Source organism: Ochlerotatus camptorhynchus, unplaced genomic scaffold, assembly GCF_037179485.1.
Source record: "Ochlerotatus camptorhynchus isolate MF236.1 unplaced genomic scaffold, CSIRO-AGI_Acam_v1.1 ptg000144l, whole genome shotgun sequence".
Lineage (NCBI taxonomy): Eukaryota > Metazoa > Arthropoda > Insecta > Diptera > Culicidae > Ochlerotatus > Ochlerotatus camptorhynchus.
In genome coordinates this window covers 2,068,886-2,087,645 of record NW_027040634.1, presented here as the reverse complement: position 1 = coordinate 2,087,645, position 18,760 = coordinate 2,068,886, and the positions used below count along the sequence as shown (strand labels likewise).

The following is an 18,760-nucleotide window of genomic DNA, read 5'->3' as shown; positions in this document are numbered from 1 at the left end:
TTTGCATTAAAATCACCAATAATGAAGAATTAAGACCTATGACGGGTATGTTTCTGAAGGTCACCCTTGAGAAAAATTTGTAACTGGCCTACGCATTGGAATGGTAAATAGACAGCTATAAACGTAAGCTGTGCAAATTTTGCTTCGACAGAAACTCCCAAACATCGAAAAACTTTAGTTTAAAATGAAGAAAGAATTTGATGTTTGATACGTCTATGAACAATGATGGCAACGCCACCACAGGGTCCATCAAGACGATCATTTCGATATAACGGTTTCGTCCCTTTTAACCTTATGGTCAGGTTTAAGGAACATTTCAGTTATAACACCAATATGCACGTTATGAACTCGCAAAAAGATAAATAGCTCGTCTTCATTATCTTTAAGAGATCGAGCATTTCAATTCGAAATGTTTAGTGATTTAAAATCCAATGAAAATTTAACTCCAGTTTGAAGAGCACCAAACATGGAGTTAGTTTTCAGAATTATGTTGGCTAGAATTTTGACTTCGATTTCAACCAGCTAGAATAGCAGCATAGGTAGCTCCATTTACTTGCTGAGCAGTGTTAACAAGGAGTTAAGGGGAGCTGATAATAGTTTCGATGATGGTTCGAATGTAGAATTTGTTCCTCGCTGACCGTTGTTAACAGCAGAGAAATTAGTACCTGGTCGGGAACGTGGAGCGTTTCCTACATGTCGCTTAGAACGATATTGAAGGATAGCTTTGCGAGCCTTTCATTCCCAAAATTTGGGTTTATGGTTTTCACCACAATTTGATCATTTAAATTTCTTAAGACAGTCGTCCTTTGCGTGAGAGGAATCACCTCAATTCATGCATTTAGCTGGAATGTAGCAATTTTTTGTTCCGTGACCCCATCCATATGGCACTTTCGGCACTGGGGGAGGTTTTGGAAATTTCCTACAGTCTTCCTGAAGTGTTTCCACTTCACTCAGACATGTAGCATAAGGCTAGCTCTTTCTAAGGCATTAATCTTGTTTAGTTCACTAGCGTGAACTAAATAAAAATCATTGGAAATCCCTTTGCGCCAATCGCCAGAACGCGATTTCATTTTCATTTTGATTACTTGTACAGGCTCAACTCCAAGTAATTTCATCTTTGATCTAATCCAGGGATTGACGAATGGACAGACCTTTCAAAACAACCTTGAATAGATGTTCAGTTTTGGTGTCGTAAATGAAAAAATGTGTGTTACTTCGGAGTAAAATACTGGAGAAGACGTTAGAATCCGTCTAAGATTTCAGCCAATACATGACATTCACCCCGATGGCCAATTTGGTGTGAAAACTTGGATTTAACGAAGTTCAAAAGATCCGTGCGAAGAGCATGGAAATCGAAAAAGTTATCACAATTTGAGGGACGTTTTCTTACTTGATATTAAGCCGGGAGTGTATGGTGGAATTTTGCCTGGATGATGGATCATCCTCATCATCCGTAAGTATATCAAGTTGATTGCTCAAATGAATTTCATCAGCATGGGGATCAAGAGATTTCCCTCTTCTTTTGCGTTCGGGTGCCAGAGTGGTAGAACAATGTTTCTACAAAACGACTTCCAAGCAGATTTCTATAAGATTCTGAAGGATCGAAGAGGAATTTTCCAAACCTATATCCAAGCAGGATTACCTCGGTAGAGTCCAAACCAGAATCGAAGATGAATTAGAATCGCAAATGGTATAAAATGTACAGGTAATTTTAGCACTGAAAAGTACTGTTTAAATTTGTTTAAAGTTTGCTTATCGTGTATTTTTCGTCGTCGTCGGTGCAGGGGAAAACAACTCGAGTAACGGTATGACTTCTGGGCTCGGTGGCCTTAGAACGACCGTTTTTGCTTACTGAGTACAACATATAATCAGTCTAATCTCAAGCCCATCCACATTCAAGATACGACAATCGTTTTATTTGTTAATATGACTACATGGTAATGACAGCAACTCGATGATTAAAAAGGAGCTCGTTTGCCTAGTGGCAAACGTTTTTGTTTAATGAGTAGTAGACCGTGGGCTCAATCCCAAGCTCCTTTACGCTATATGATCGTTAGGACATCAATTCAGCTTACCGTTTACCAAAACGAACCCTGCTGTAAACACAACCCTCTTACCCAACATCCCATTGATTCCTCGTGGAAAAACAGAGGACTCCTCGGCTTCCATCAAAGCGAGTGTCACGTCAACACATTCTTACCCATTCCTTTCTTGACCTGTGTTCGGGCGTGGCCGGTGCTGGTATTGCTTGTTTGAGATCACCAGTTTTTACAGATTGAGGATGAATTCTACTCCCAAGCATCGTCTATTGATTCTCTGTGTAAATACAGCTGATCTGGCAATTACAGAGTAGCAAACATCAGCAGTAGATCATGCTCATGCTCAATAGCAAGGGCAAACAGCCGGACGGATTGAGAGAAACAATGCTACTAATGAAACTTTAAATTAGTTTTTTTTTTTCAAAATCCAAAAAAATTCACCAAGTCCGATCTGACTTAACACCGACCATATCTATACTTATTTTTACTGCCATGGCATCAGAATTACGCTGGGTGGGTTTTATCACATCACGCGAGGATGAGTTTAATTAGTACTGAGTTAGGTGCATTTACACGGCCTATGAGAATAGCGCAGTACCTGAGTTGAATTCAACTCAAAATTGAAAAAACTGGGGTTACTTAGTGAGTGAGTAAAATTTTCCTCACTTTTCCTGGGAAAACTCTTTGAATATGAGAAAAATCAATTAACATTTTACTCAGTCTTTTCTCAGAGTCTACTAATAGATTGAGTGAAATATCTCTAGATTTTCCACACACTTCAAGAAGTTATACCTGAAAAATCGAGAGATATTTCACTCAATCACAGCACTGAAAACGAAACAAACTCAGAGAGTGAGTCACTTTTTCTCAGTTGTGAGTCACTTTCACTCATTCGTATGAAGAAATTTCTAAAAGCGTAAGTCATAGTTTGTTCATTTGTGAAATTGTTACTCCCAACACAGTTTACCCATTTTTGGGTAGGTTCATTTTTGACCGATCTGGGTGGATCCTACCCAAATTTGGGTAGTTACGTATAGTAATATATGCTTAGCTCACACTGAAAAAAAAATTCACTTAGTTTCTATTAGGAACGCACATAGTATTTTTCCAAAAACAAAAACAATGATTTTTACCTGAATATCACATAGCATTAGAAATTCTATATGAGAAATCATATAGATCTCATTGGACACATAACGTTCATGTGATTTAGTGGTGCAATTTCCAATTATGGGATCACATGAAAGTTATGTGGAATTCACATGGATATTTTCCACTGGTTATGTGATTTATTTTATGAGTGCACTGATCTGAGTACATTCAACAGCGATGCACGCTAACTTCTGCTTACTCACCAGGTGAGTCGATCGTACTCACTTTCGTCCGATGTATCGAGTTGTCAAAAATTGAGTAAACGGGAAATGTCAAACTGAGTAAAAGCCACTCAGTCAGCAAACTCCTGGACTTGGAAAAACTGCCAGCCATGTCGGAGGAAACCTCATAGAAAATGTTACTAAAAACCGGCTGAAATGCCTTCAGGTAAGTAAGAATTGCTTAGGGAAACGGTGTTGAACCATTTCTGCTCCGGTAGAATGAATATGGAGCAGGCAATTTCCATTTCCTTGAATAAAAATCAAAACAAAAACCCTCCTCGCAACTGAAAATACCGGCGAGTGAATTTGACTTAGTCTACGTGAGAATGTCGTTTACTCAAAAGTGAGTCAACATAAGGCTAGTCAATTTTGAGTAGGCATACTTGCCACTGAGATGAGTATATTCGACTCAATTTTGAGTTGACCAGAATAAGCGTGTGACGCAAATACCGATTTTTGCACACGCAAGACTGGGATTCCCTTGTTTATTTTGATATTGTAAGGGACTATGCACTTATTACGTAAGATTTTACAGGGAAAATTTCTAACGTTTTATTTCAAGCGAGGGAGGAAATCTCTGAAAAGAAATTTACGAAATCATGTAGAATAACATGAAAAATACAAGAACATGTTGATGTTCGACGCAAGATATTACTAAGGCGGAGCTAGGATAGACATATCCCTAGAAAAAATGTACGTAATAAGCGCACGGTCCCTAAGGACCTAGTTAAAATCATGTTTGTATTACTACTAGAGTCGGTGTTAAATGAGTCACGCCAAGAGAAAAACAGTTGAACTCGCATCACGGTTTTCGAAAGATTCCCTTTCTTTTCACTTGGCAACAGAGGACTTCTACACCGTGTCCAATGTATTCTCATACAAATTCAAACATCGATTATTTCACATCAGTTATTCAGATTTTATTAGTAATTGTGCTTATTGAAAGGTTATATAGTATGGATCAATTACAGCATATGCTTCGGAATAACACCGCCTTTAACCTTTTTGACCAGCTTCAAACGTTTTTCAAACCCATCGCAAGCGGCACGCACGACTTCCATCGGCATTTCGTCCCAAATTCGAAGGATTACGGCTTTAAACTGAACTAAAGTGGACACCTTGTGTTCGTTTATTTTTGACAGCATGTATGACCACACAAAATACTCCAAGGGGTTTAGATCTGGTAAACTGGGAGGCCATTCATCCTTGGCCAAAAAGTCGGTCAAATTTGCTCGAATACGCAAATACCTCCCCATACCATCACGGAAGCTGCGTTTTAAAACTGTGGAATGTTTCTGTCCCTATCTGGGATGTCCCTGGACCTACAAGCCCACAACCTGTCGTTTTGGACATTGTGAGACTGCTGCAGGGCAAATAACTTTTCATCGGAAAAGACAAACTTTCGTCCAGCGTGCCGCGATAGTAGGAGAGTTGCTCTTTCACGCCGTTTCTTCTTGGAAGGTTCCGAAACTCCGTGAACTTTACGTTTCTTGAAAGCTTGGCATCCCAGGTCCTGCTTGAGTACATTGTGCATGGTCGATTTCGAGACATTGAGATCAGCGGCCATTTTACGTACAGAGCGTTGTGATTTTCGTCGAACTCGTTCCCTGGCGGTCTTAATCACTCGTTCAGTCCTAGCTGAACGTCTTCGGCCGGATCTTTTCCGGTCATCTAACGAGGAAGTCTCACGGTACCTTCTAATGGTTCGATATCCAAAATCCCGCTTTACTCCCAGATTCTGCAAACTCTTGAAAATAGCGCCAGGGCGCTCTCCTTCCAAAAACTTTTTTATTACCACAGCACGAAATTCTTTCATCGTTGATAAAAGATGGATACTGAATGAAAATAAGCAAACAGAACCGTCAATGGTTTGTGTAAACACAGTGCAAGATTACACCAATTCATATAAAGTGTATGAACTGTAGCTTCACCACTACGACAAGATGAAAAGGTGTATGAGAATATATTGGACACGGTGTACATCAACTTCAAATGACTTCTAGCGATTATCTTACCAAAAAATAGTAGAAATTCTCTGCTATGCTATGAATTACTGCTCATTACCAAACGTATCCCATGACAATTTAATGCTAACTGCGTGATTATGATCATTTCTTCGATTATATTTTATTGATTTTATTGCAATACCTTTCGGTTGACCTCTCATAGCATCGTAATGTTTGTTTACTTTGCGCGATAGGTAGCCGGTTTGACAGTTCAATAAGTAGACTTGGCTTCACTCTTGGCGTGACTAAATATACACCGACTCTAATTACTACATGCGTGAAGTTAACGATTTACACAGCTTAACTTAAAATATGAGATTTAAAGTAGTCATTTTATATGATAGATGAGGAGATGAAAGTATAGAGATGATAGTTCCATTAGAGTACGGCAGTGTGAAAATTGTATATAGAGAGTAGAAAGCGAGCATAGGTCAATTTGAGGAAGGCACGAATCGGGTTGAAAATATCCTTTACCAAACTTCGCTGTTGGGGTGGGATGGTGAGGGGTATTTCCCCTAGCCACCACTGGCAAAAGAGATGATCACCGATTTGCTCAAGTAAAGGGTGTTCCACATCAAATTGCATCACGGAAAAAAACGCTGTAGATAATTACCCATTGGGTATTTTCTCTTGAAAATTTGGGAAGAAGCAGTTTAAAGTGTATTCTTTACACTGTATTTTTATCGCTGTCAGTGTTTCTAAAGTTGGAAAAAATGGCGTCACGCGAAAAGCAACGTCACGAATTGATGTTGCGCAAGCACTTGGAAAATCATCAACTCTCTCATCAGGACATCGGAAAACAACTCGGAATCGTGCAGTCAACGGTGAGTCGTTTGATTAAACGTTACTACGAAACTCTGAGCATCGAACGGAAGGAGAAATGCGGTCAGAATGGATGTTCTATTTGTTAAAGCGATTAAGCGGAATCCCAATGCTTCGGTCAGGGATGTGGCCAAAAAGTTGAATCTGTCCAAGTCTTTCGTTCAGAGAGCCAAGGACCGGAAGGGACTGCATACCTACAAAGTGCAGAAGGCTCCAAATAGTGACGAACGGCGAAATACAGTTGGAAAGTCACGGGCCCAGAAACTGTACACTCAGATGCTGACGAAGCCTCATTGTCTCATCATGGATGATGAGACTTACGTCAAGGCGGATTTCCGGCAGCTTCCGGGGCTACTGTTCTTTACCGCCCAGCACAAGTTTGATGTTCCGGAGGAAGTAAGGAAGCAGAAACTTTCAAAGTTTGCCAAGAAATACATGATTTGGCAAGAGATCTGCTCATGCGGCAGTGCGCCGTTCGTGACTACCAAGGGGAGATCTACCTCAAGGAGTGTCTACAGAAGCGTCTGCTTCCTCTGTTGAAGCAACACGAGGGCCCTACAATCTTCTGGCCGGATCTAGCTCCATGCCACTATTCAAATGTTGTCCTGGAGTGGTACGAACCCAAGGACATGAACCCCCCCAACGCACCGGAACTAAGGCCCATCGAAAAATACTGGGCTATTATGAAACAGGCACTACGTAAGCATCCCAATGAGGTCAAATCTGAGGAAGACATGAAGAAAAAGTGGGTTTCCGTATAGAAGAAGCTGCAGCCACATATTGTACAGAACCTAATGAGTGGAATTAAGCGAGTGTACGGATATGGTATTGAAGTTGAATGAAATAAATATCCAAAAGCTTACTAATTGGTTATATTTTATTGTCTGAAAGTTTGAAAAGGATCGGCCTACTAGGTAATTTTCTACAGCGTTTTTTTCCGTGATGCAATTTGATGTGGGACACCCTTTACATTCCATGTGCGGAAACAGTTCTACCGAGAGTTTTCACACTCCAGTCGTCATGTGACGTAAGCATCTAGTCGACAGGTTTGGAAATTGCAGCTGTTGTTACCTCTACCGCTGTATGTGCTCCTGTCATCGTCAACTTAACGATCTCGAGGAGACACGGGTAGGGGAGGTGCTGCTATTGTACCTTTCGACCAATAACTGTATGATTGATGGTAAGATCCCATCTAGAGTTATTGACTTTAACAAATCATGTTTGTATTACTTCATGCGTGAAGTTAACGATTTACATAGTTGGAGATGCTAAACGTCAAATATCACTCTCAACTCTATTCTATCGTATAAAAATGACCACTTTAAGTCTGATATTTGACGTTAAGCATCTCCAACTATGCAAAAAAATTTGCTCAAAAGATAGTGGCATGACTCAAGTATTAGATTGTTGGAGTGATGGAATTATCTTTGTTTATTTTGAACTAAGTTGATCATACTTGGTTGATCAGGTTGATCAGGTTGATAGATGAATTTGCTTCCACTATTTTGTTTATATCACCGAAAAAGTTTGTCCGATCGGGCTAAAATTCAATTGGGTTCTCTGGGAGTCAGATATACACAAACTATTCCACTCAAATCGGTTCAGCCATCGGCGAGAAAAACGAGTGAGCTACATACAAACACAATTTTCCGATCTCGTCCAGTTGAATCGATTAGTAAAGGGCGAACACGAAATTATTGCGACACATTCAACAGGGCATAACTTTTTTACCATTGGGTAAAAATCAACCAAATTTTGCACACTCTCTCATTGATGTGTGTTGTGTACATGCTGTCAAACTCGAAGTCGTGTTTTTCGATTCAACGAAAATGGAGGTGAACCAACGCGAGTTGAGAGAACAAATTCTTTCCAAACACTTGGAATTTCCTGACCTGTCGCACCGGCATTTGGGAAAAATGTTGAACATTCACCATTCAACCGTCTCCAGAGTGTTGAAGCGGTTCCAGGAGCGGTTGACTTCGGACCACGGCAAAGGAGCTGGAAGAAAACCGGGACCGGAGACCAAAAAGACGGAGGGAAAGGTGAAGCGGATGATTAAAGCAAATCCCAACGTCTCAAGCCGTGATTTGGCTAAAAAGATCGGCATGTCGCAGAGCTACGTCCAGAATGCAAAGAAGAGAGCTGGACTACATACATACAAGGTACAGAACTTCCCAAACCGCGATGAGCGGCAAGAATCGACGGCTAAAACTCGGGCACGGAAGCTCTACGAGAAGATGCTGACAAAATATGGCTGCTGTGTGATGGACGACGAAACGTATATAAAAGCCGATTTTAAGCAAATTCCGGGGTTGGAGTTTTTCACCGGCAAGAGCAAGTTCGATGTGGACGACAAATTTAAGAAGAAGAAAATGTCGAAGTTCACCTCCAAATATCTCATTTGGCAGGCCATCTGCTCTTGCGGACTGAGGAGTCAGCCTTTCGTGACAAAGGGCACAGTAAATGGCGAGATCTACAAATCTGAGTGCCTTTTGCCGTTCTTGCAGCAGCACGACGAAGCTCCGCTATTTTGGCCAGATTTGGCATCATGCCACTATTCTAAAAGTGTCCTGGAGTGGTATGAGGTCAATTCTGTCCATTTTGTTCCAAAGGACATGAATCCGCCAAACTGTCCGGAGCTGCGCCCGGTGGAGCAGTACTGGGCAATAATGAAGCGGGAACTTCAGAAGAGCAAGAAGACAGTCAAAGACGAGAAGGACATGTTAAGAAAATGGAAAAAAAAACTGAGAAACTGGTACCGGATGACACTGTAAAGACATTGATGGAGGGCATCAAGCGAAAATACGTTCAATTTTACACTCAAGGCTCCATCGATTAACTTTTCTTTTGATTTTTGAAGTAAATATATGTATAAAACTACCCTAAAATTTTGGTTTGATTCTAAACATTATAAGAAAATTGGCATGACATTTTCGGTGTCGCAATAATTTCGTGTTCGCCCTTTACATGACACTTGACCTTCCGGGCCCTAGATAGAAAATGTGTTTTTCTGGTGATATCAAAGCCTTCCGCTACACCTCGGTGCACGAGAAAGACAAAAAATGTAGCCTTCCTAATAGCTTTATCACCGTCACCAGCTGCTACCAAACCGTCACTGGCTCCTGCGGACAAAGCAAATTCTGCAGCTTAACGTCGATTCCAATTCCTAGATGACACGTGCAATAATGTTATCGCAGCTATTACTGTGACTTTTTTGTTTAGCTCTCCTAACGACTATTTCGAATGACACTTTTTTCACATTCTTTCTATCCCTTCCCTTCTTTAGCGCACATAAATCATATAAGACAGATTGCCGGAATCGATCACGTGGGACTCGGCGCCGGATACGATGGCATTAATTTGTAAGTAATTCAATTCATTTTGAATACGTCATTTAGTTTTCATTTTCCTCATTCACTTAAATGCGGTCGGTCGGAAAAGCGAAGACAAATTCAAAACGGTTACTGTGTATGGGGGGAATTTTTCTGCATTAACTGTTTTTGTCCCTTCCACTACTAGGGCCATAGGAAATGAATGGGAAGTTGACCCAGCTTGCCATGGCCTTTCTTTCGTTGTTTTTTTTTTTTTTACTTGAACCATTCCAACGAAATGTGTGCGGCTACGTATGTTTACCGCTGAGAGCGCATTCACCACAGCAGCCAACCAACCAACCAACCAACCGGTACGCTTCTCGGTCGGTCGGTCGGTCGGTTGGTGGTTAGATGAAGTCGAACACATAAATATTTATTTGATTCACATTAAGAGCATAGCAGGAGAGTGCGCCACAGCTGTGCAACCTTGAAGAGGAATTGGAAATGGAATGTCCTGATGTACATTTTCCAACGATTCGTCATGTTCTCGGAACACTAAACTCCCCAGAGCGTTGGCGCAAACAAAAAAAAAATCGAAGCGCAAAATTGAATACTTACTTCATTTGAAATTGAAAGCAGCCTTTAAAAGGCACCGAGCGTAAATAAATACTTGATGAAATCATTAAAAGTGGCCAATCTCCCCTCTCTCCCCGTTTCATTCAAATTCTGACTATTCATCAACCCTCCCTGAACCATCGTACCGACGGTCCTGCTTCGAAATGGATACAAAAAAATCATTCAACCGCAAGCAAACATTTACCGCCGAGTGATTTTCCATTGCAGAATCATCATCGCTGCCTCCTCCCTCCTGCGCACCGGTCTTGTGTAGAGAGGTACTCCGTTTCGGGTCATTGGTCGATCCCTTGTTTACAATTGCTTAAAGGGAAATTTTCGGCAAATCCATGGCAAATAGTATTTCCAATTTTTCATTCATCAATCAATCCGGGTTGAGTTGTTTTCACGGTTCATCAACTGCTCGGCTTAAGGCTCAACAAGGTATTTTCGATTTTACATAGACCAGTATTGATCGAAATAAATCAGTAATCAGTGGGGGCAGAAGGTTATTAAAAGCAAGAGCATCTTTTGTTCAGAAGGTTGTAATCATTGTTCAATTTGCAATTCATAGCGATTTTCTTGCAATACCAGCCAAACTTAACACAAAATGTTTCTATCCTTTTTCAACCCCCCGCCAATCCAGTACGCCCCGTGGCCTGGAAGATGTCGGCAACTATCCGCGACTGTTTGCCGAACTGCTCGGCGTCGGCTGGACGGCCGACGAACTGGAAAAACTAGCCGGCCGCAATCTGTTGCGGGTGATGGAGGCGGTGGAGAAAGTTCGCGATAAGCAACGACTTTCCGGCGTTCGACCGTACGAGGACATTCCGGTGGCACTGCGGGCCGAGGAGCACTTGAACTGTACGACCAACAGTTAATGAACTGTACCGCCGTAAGCACCGTAAGCCAGCGTAATTGCGTGTGGCAACAACACTACAGTTGGGACTGATTAATGAGCGAGCGAGCAACCAATTTTCTGCCGAGAGACGACGCGCCCAAGTTGGAGTAATTACCCACTCCGACGCACTCACTGATGACTAGGTACATTCGAGATTTTTAGGGAAAGTATATATACATATATTTTTCGAAGAAAGTGAATATCTCCATGAGAAATGCCTTTTTACGTATATTTAACGAAGGTAGGTAAAGCGTTGAGTTTCTTTTTTACGTTGAAAAATTATCTCTTCATGAAAGGAGAACAACAAAAAATCTATTATAATGGTGCGGTAGTGGGGAGTAGAGAAGGGTTGCGGCAGCATAAAAAAATTCTAGCATTAAGTATAATCTGGGAAAATGGAAAAATTCCAGGAAGAAGGCAAAGTCGACAGCACAATATACAACAACAAATAACTAGACACAGCCAGTCGCACAGACAGTGATAATTTTTTCTCCTTGTTGTTCCTCACTACAAGTGGCCTCGGTTACTTCGAAAAATAGGAATCTCTTCCCATAAATGGGAGGGGAGGAAATGAAGTAAGCCGGTGAAGCAAAGGAAAAAATAATTAAAATACCCACATTAGTGATTAATGACGACTTTTTTTTTGCGGACGAGAACGAACGCTCAGGAATCTCTATGGTGGTGTCCAACAGCGCGGTCAGGATTCAGGATTCTTATCTTTTTCACTCGAACTCATAATGATGATTTGTCCCTGTTGTGGTTTTCTTTTTTTTTCTAGGATGGTTTGCCAGCACAGTATCGCAAAAATGGAGTATTTTGTGCTGGAGGGATGGCGGAGTTTTTAGCATTACAATGGTTTTGATTGGCATATTATAGATAAAAAATTTAAATAAATCACTTGCTTTGTTCAAAACTGACGTCCCCCAGAATTTATTGATTCAATTCTATATTCCTTTGAATGATACAATTTAATAGTAAAGTGAAATTAAATATTTAGCTTCAACTTCATTGAACACGTATTTGCTGTTTCCCAAAATCACTAGGTCATTAAAATAATGAATGTCGAAGATTTGTACCTATTAAAATCCAAAACGATAATTTCTTTTCTAAGATCAGCTCTTTATAAGATGTTTTGATAATCATTTAAAAAGAATCCTTTATCCATGAACATATTTCTTTATTATAAGTGTATCAACCATAAACGCATTTCGCGCCAAATCGTATCGGAGCTGGCAGCACCCTCTCAGATCTCAATGAAACTTTCTAGATGTGTAGACCTTGACTAAATAAGCCACTAGTTTTTCCAAAATTTATCTAGACTATCATTTGAGAAGGGCCAAACTTTGCTTGCCGAATTTTTTCAAAAAAATATTATGGAAAAATGGAAACTCCTATTAAAAAGTATTGTATGGAAGACTTTTAGGAAATTGTCCAAAGTTTTGAATAAAAATTCCAAATCCAGTTCCATTTGAGACCTACAATGAAAAAATCAATTAAAAAAATTTAAAGTCGATTGCCGTTGAGACATTGCCAAGAAAAAAAGTTTTTCTTGTCTGAACTGAAATTTTTTTAACCTAACACTTTCATTCAAAACTAAACGGTGAAGGTCTTAATCATCTCATTATCCAATGAAGCTCCATTTGTGAGTCAATTTTTTTTTATAATCAGCATCTAAGTTCACTTTGATTAATCGAGAATTCCAAATGAAAGGGCATAAAGAGTCGCGGCGGGTCGTATTTGATTGTGTGGTGGTTTTGATGCGGTAGTTTGACGTATAATCACGACGGTCCGGTGAAATATGAAGGAGAAAAAAATAGTTTTAAGACGCAATAGAGCTCGGTTGTGATAGCTAAAAAGATGTGCAATATTAGCATGGTGGCAAAATCGTCGCGTCATTCGTAGTTTACTTTGTGATATAAGGGGCACGGTAGCCCAAAAATGTGAAAGTTTTATGGATTCTGTCTTACGTAAGGACCAAATCGAAACAACGGTCGTAGCGTAAAAGTAGAATTTAATGAAGGTATAAGATTATCGGTCGTACGAGCTTATTCTTGTGTAAAGAGCACCGCTGACGAGTTTGAGTTTAAATAAATCCCAGGTCCTATCATATTAAGGAGATTTATAGTAACATCGCTTGATTATCGTGTGTTTTTTAAACTTAACATCTTCATCAAAGTCACCATCGGGGCCGATTTTGAATGGTTGCAACAACTTCGCGATCGTAGCTTATATGATGGCTACGACTATGAGAGGCTTGGTGGCCTTAGAGTTATCGTTTTTGCTTACTGAGTAGAACATCGTGAGTTTAATCTCAAGCCCCTCCACATCCACAACGACCGTGAATTCAATCCCAAACTCCTTTGCGTTATTGGATCGTTAGAATATCAATTCAGCTTATCGTTTACCAAAACGAATCCTGCTGCAAACCCAACCCTGTTATCCAACATCCCAGTGAATTTTCGTGGAAGTGTAGAGGATTTCTCGACACAGCGGGTATAACGCCAACACATTCCTACCTTTTCCTTTCTTGACCTGCGTTGGGTGCGGCTGACACTGGTATCAACCGGTGGAAACTAACGATTTTAAATTGGGTCACTACTTGACTAGCCTATTGGTCCCAAGCAAATCGATTAACGTACCCCATACTAGTCGAAATTCTAGTACTACACTATGTTTGTTTTGTTTTTTTTTTGTTTATTAATTTATTTGATAAGGCTCAACCGAATTAACTTTACAGAGCCGAGGATTCTTGGTCACTATACAATACATCTTAAAACTATAGTCAAAAGGTACAACACAATAAACACTTTATCTTCCGCTATCCAAAAAGCCTCCTCCATCAGAACTGGAGCCGCTTCCAGTAGTTTCATTGTATGGCAAATTGTTGTACGCCAACGAGGGTCAGAGCGCGTCCATTGCAGCAATGGACGCAAAACGTGGTCAGCACTCACACACTCATCACGAAACGGTTGCTTTCCAAAGTCGACGACGCATCGACCGAAAGAACTGCTGATGAAGAACAATGAGGAGGACCACACAATGGTTGCTACCGAGAAAACAGACGATCGCGTGGCACACATCGAGAGTGGCCTGCTTTTGTCGACAGCCGAGTGAACACTCTATGTTTGTTTTGATTCGCTATGAAAGTTTGACAGATAAAATGAGAGGTTCGAGGATTTTCCTATGCTTCGAGGGGTGCATCGATTAGCTTGGGACCGAAGAGAGTACCAGAGCTGAGCCAAAAAGTTGAGCACGTTTCTTCGAGATCTTCTAGTCTTAGAGTTACCTCTATGCTGGTATTGCCTAGTTTGAGATCACCAGTTTTTACATATAGAGGATGAATGCTAGTCCCAAGCATCGTCTATTGGTTCTCTGTGTAATTACAACTGATCTGGCAATAACAGAGTAGCATCCGTGGGCGATCAATCATGCTCATGCTCGAGAATTCAATATGAAAAGGGGATCGTCCTGAAGACTCGTAAAAATATCCAGTGAATCTTATTAAGTTCTTTGTAACCTCAAGGTTTCAGAAAAAGTTCTTAACGAACTGCTATCCTAAAAGAATATTTGAGAGACGTGATTAAAATTGTTAAACAGTTCTAGATCTATAGAATGCTTGATCAGTTTGAAGTATTGGAAAAAATATTCAGAGGGCTTTCATAAGATCTTAACAATCCTGAACGTCTTTGGAATAATTTCTGAGCAACCTGGTATCATGAAAGAATATCCGATAGACACGATTTGAATTGATAGACAGTTCTAGATCTTCAGGATAATACTTTTTCATTCTGAAGCCTAAAAAAAAATCTTCAGAGGGCTTCCTTAAAATCTTTGAAATCCTGAAGGTATTTTGAATAATTTCTGAGCAACCTGTTATCATGAAATAATTTTTGAGCGACATGGTTTGAATTGTTGAATACTTCTAGATCTTCAGTACAATGCCTGCTCAACCAACAATTTGAGCTGAATAATGGCTAATAAGCTATATTTTACCCCAAGAATCATATTTGTACCTGAATAAGCTTTTATTCAGCTTTCAATAAAGAGTGAGAGAAAGATTAGTAATTTCCATTTAATTCCACTACCTTATTTGCTTATCCTTGACAGATACGCGTATTTCGTCTACAATGTGCAGACTTCTCTCTCTTTATACAGGTATTCCACTAAGACGCCCACATTCATCAGGATTCAGCTTTTAATGTTTGTTCAGTAATCATCCTGAAGTACTGGAAAGATATACAGTGGTTCATATTAAGATTTTTGGAATCCTGATGGTCTTTGGGATAATTTCTGAGCAACCTGCTATCATGACCGAATTTATAAGAGACAGTTCTAGATATTCAGAATAATACACACTTAGAAAAAATCATGTGAATCTAGGTGCTCTGAGAGTGACATATACGAGCGTCAATTTTGTCATAAATTTGATTCATAACAGACGCGAAATATAGCTCAATAAAACGTACGTTTAGTCAAGCAACGAACTTTTAAGTCTTGGAGCATTTAATATTACATGACATGTTAGTTTACGTCTCATTTTTTGTGTCAAAGACGGATTCCGTCACGTGGAAAATTAGTTATTTCTAAGTGTGTTCCTCAACGGCGCCGGTGGTGTAGTGGTAAGCGTGATTACCTCTCACTCCAGCAGGCCTGGGTTCAATCCCAGTCGTTGCCGCCGGGATGTGCTGAGGCATAACATCTCTGATCACGCCTTCCTTCGGATGGGAAGTAAAGCCGTTGGTCCCCTATTCATGAGTTGATGGGTCGATAGGTAGGGTCCAGGTGTGGGAGCTGCCTTCCTGGCACGTCGGTAGCATTGGTGCTCAGCACGGAAAACAAGATCGACGGAAAAAACAAAACAAAAGGAAAAAAAAAGTGTGTACCTTATCAAGTCTTGAGAAAATATTCAAGGTCCATACTAAGACCTTCGATGTTCGGAGATCGAAGTAGGCCGCGCTTGAAAGCTGACGTCTTTTTATTTTGCTTCGTATTTTTCGTCAGCGAATTAAATAATTTTTGCTTTAAATTTATTAATTTGTGTGCTGAAATTTATTTTCAAGTGTTCGTAAAGTTATCATTTAGTGATGTATCGTGTTTTGTCTTGAGTGACTCGGTTGACCTTGAATCTAGCCTCCAAAAATCCACGACGTAGCTTCAGTTTCATTGTTCGGTGCCGAAAATTGCCTCCCGGGAGCTCGGTTCTCCGAGTTCGGATGCCACATTTTCGAAGCGTAGTTCTGTTCTATTGATAGACTCGTCGCGTGGTCGAGTTTGAACCCTGTCCGGTTGGTGAATTAGCCCGGCAACGTGCTGATAATGTGTCCGTCGCGAATTTTGGTGGTGATTCGGTGGTCGAAATTGCCTTGATTCAGCAAGTTTCCGCTGTGTCGGTGTCGGAGATTGTAAGCAATATGAAAGATGCCTCGCTGGATACGCCCAAGACTGGACGGGTGGTAGCTGGTGGCCACGAAAGGTTCCTGGGGAAAGCACTAGACGCGAACCTCCTCCCAGATGACCATGGCAATGCAAGACAAATTGTGTTCGTTGAAGGAAGTATTACGAGCGTAGAAAAAAACGAAACTGCGGAACCCATAGATTTGCAGGATCAAATTTACATGGTGAGACCAGTCCAAGTACTTTTTACAATTAAAAAAAACAAACTAAATACTTGCCAGGATTTAAAAGAACATTTTGAAACTGGAAGTGTGTATGTGATACAAATATCCAATTGATAGAGGTAATACATATATGCGGGGTTTATTGAAAGTGAAAGTCAACCTGGTCTATACAAGGTGTGGAGATCTATCCCTGACGTATGTGTTGGTAGAGGGAAAAATGTAAACTTTGCGGGAGACGATGGTGAAGACGTCATAACACTCGAACGGAAAATTTGCGAAATAAGAAGTAAAACAAATCCTAGCTATTTGTGCATGATGGTTTTGCTTGATTGTATTCTTTTGTAAAGTCGCCGCGAAGTATCAGCTGGCAATTTTTATTGTATGATAACTTCTTACTTGAAAACAGGCAAAAAACCATAAACAGGCTGCTTTTTCATGGTATACAGTGTGATAATTCAATAATCAATTAATTATCTCAACATTTAGTAGCAGACCATTCATAAATTTTGGTAACATACATAAATTTTATAATCCATATTAATTTTCCTATGCAAGCGCCGATCGAAACAAACGCTATGACGTCACTACAAGAGTGATTGAGTGAACGAAAGAAACGAATCGTGCGAAGCGGAATGAAAGCCGAGTGAAAAACGAAGTGCACCAATACATTCAGGCCTACAATTCCACACCTTGTATAGACCAGGTTGAGTGAAAGTAACCTCGGAAAGGGCGTGACTCTCCAGCCATTCTGAAATGGGTTGCTGGATCTGCAATAGAGCTATCACCTTCTAACTCCCGGACTAAAACTGTCTACAATGACCATATATGCGACATTGTAGAGAGAGATTTCTTCCATAATAACACTGCCGGCCAGTAGAGGGTGTTAGAGGGAATACACACACAAACACATACTAAGACCTTCGATGTTCTTAATTGCAATGTTGCCCATTTCAAATGAAAGATGATAAAGGATTTTTGTTTGACTGCGTACTTTTCGAAAATCTCGGATCGGCGTATTGAAGTGAAATCCGAGATTGAAATTGAGGACAACCTCTGAGCTGGTTTATTTCTTGAATTTTGAAGTTTGTTTTGAGGGTTTCAGGGCAGTTTTGGTTCCTGCAAGCTTATTTCGCGGTGCCTTTAAGTCTACATCCGCTGTATCGATGTTTTTCAAAGGAAATTAACACCGCCTTCAACCAGAGATTGCACAAACTCAATACTTAACATTGCGCAGACTCAGTTAACTAATAGGGAAAATTTCCATTTTACGAAAAGTTCCTCCGGTTGGTGGGAATCAAACTCTCACTCTATACATACCATACCAATCAGGCTAAGGCCTTGATGTCCGCTGCTGTCGTATCAACTCCACGTCACACACAAATCGCATCATTCACGATGGATTCCGCGATTAACGGCACGACCACGAATCATACAAGGTCTTAAGGTCATGTTGTTTTTAGGAGATATCTTGGATTTTCTAACTTCTCTCCCGGAAATAAGTATATGGATACATTTTAAAGTACGGCTTGTTGCGAACGCGACATCGTAATTATTATAAATTCCCTAATCAAGATGAGGGATTCCTCTGCCAGCTCATTCACCTTATGAGAGTGGCAAGGGAAAGCGATAGTATTTCGGTAGGAAATTATTATTTAGAAAAAAGGGCAAAAGAGAAAAGAAACCAAAGGCAAGCCGCTGCTCGGAAGAGGTCCTGTTGGTACTGCACCAAAATAAACGGCGCATGGTGACGAAAGTCAATCCATGTTTACGACCGAGGCAGCACAAGTCAAAGGACGGCATAGATACACACGTGTACTGCTCAACCTTGCGCCGTCAAGCAAAGCCGCAAGCCCAAGCCTAGTAAGGCAACCGTACGTACAGTACGAATACCTGCCGATTAGAATAGACTTTTACTTTCTCTGCAGCTTCTCCGTTTAAAGGGGCATCATAGCATGCAGCGCGCTAGGCGTGCACTTGAACCGTGCGTAGAGCGAAGGGCATCTGCTCGATAGGGAGATGAGGATAGAGCGCTAGCATATTAAAAGGTCGTAAAAGACTCGATACGCGGTGGGACGGCT

The 18,760-nt window shown here is 40.6% G+C and overlaps 1 protein-coding gene across 1 annotated transcript in view; it reads left to right on the top strand.

Moving 5' to 3' along the window:
- LOC135700887 (uncharacterized) overlaps nucleotides 1–11,211 on the top strand; it is a 139,801-nt gene extending 128,590 nt beyond the window's left edge. The window contains exons 11-12 of the mRNA XM_065221545.1: nucleotides 9,527–9,602; nucleotides 10,810–11,211. Of these exons, the coding sequence (XP_065077617.1) occupies nucleotides 9,527–9,602; nucleotides 10,810–11,044 (311 nt within the window). The 3' untranslated portion in view covers nucleotides 11,045–11,211. The remainder of the gene's footprint in view (nucleotides 1–9,526; nucleotides 9,603–10,809) is intronic.
- The last annotated feature ends 7,549 nt before the right edge of the window (nucleotides 11,212–18,760 follow it).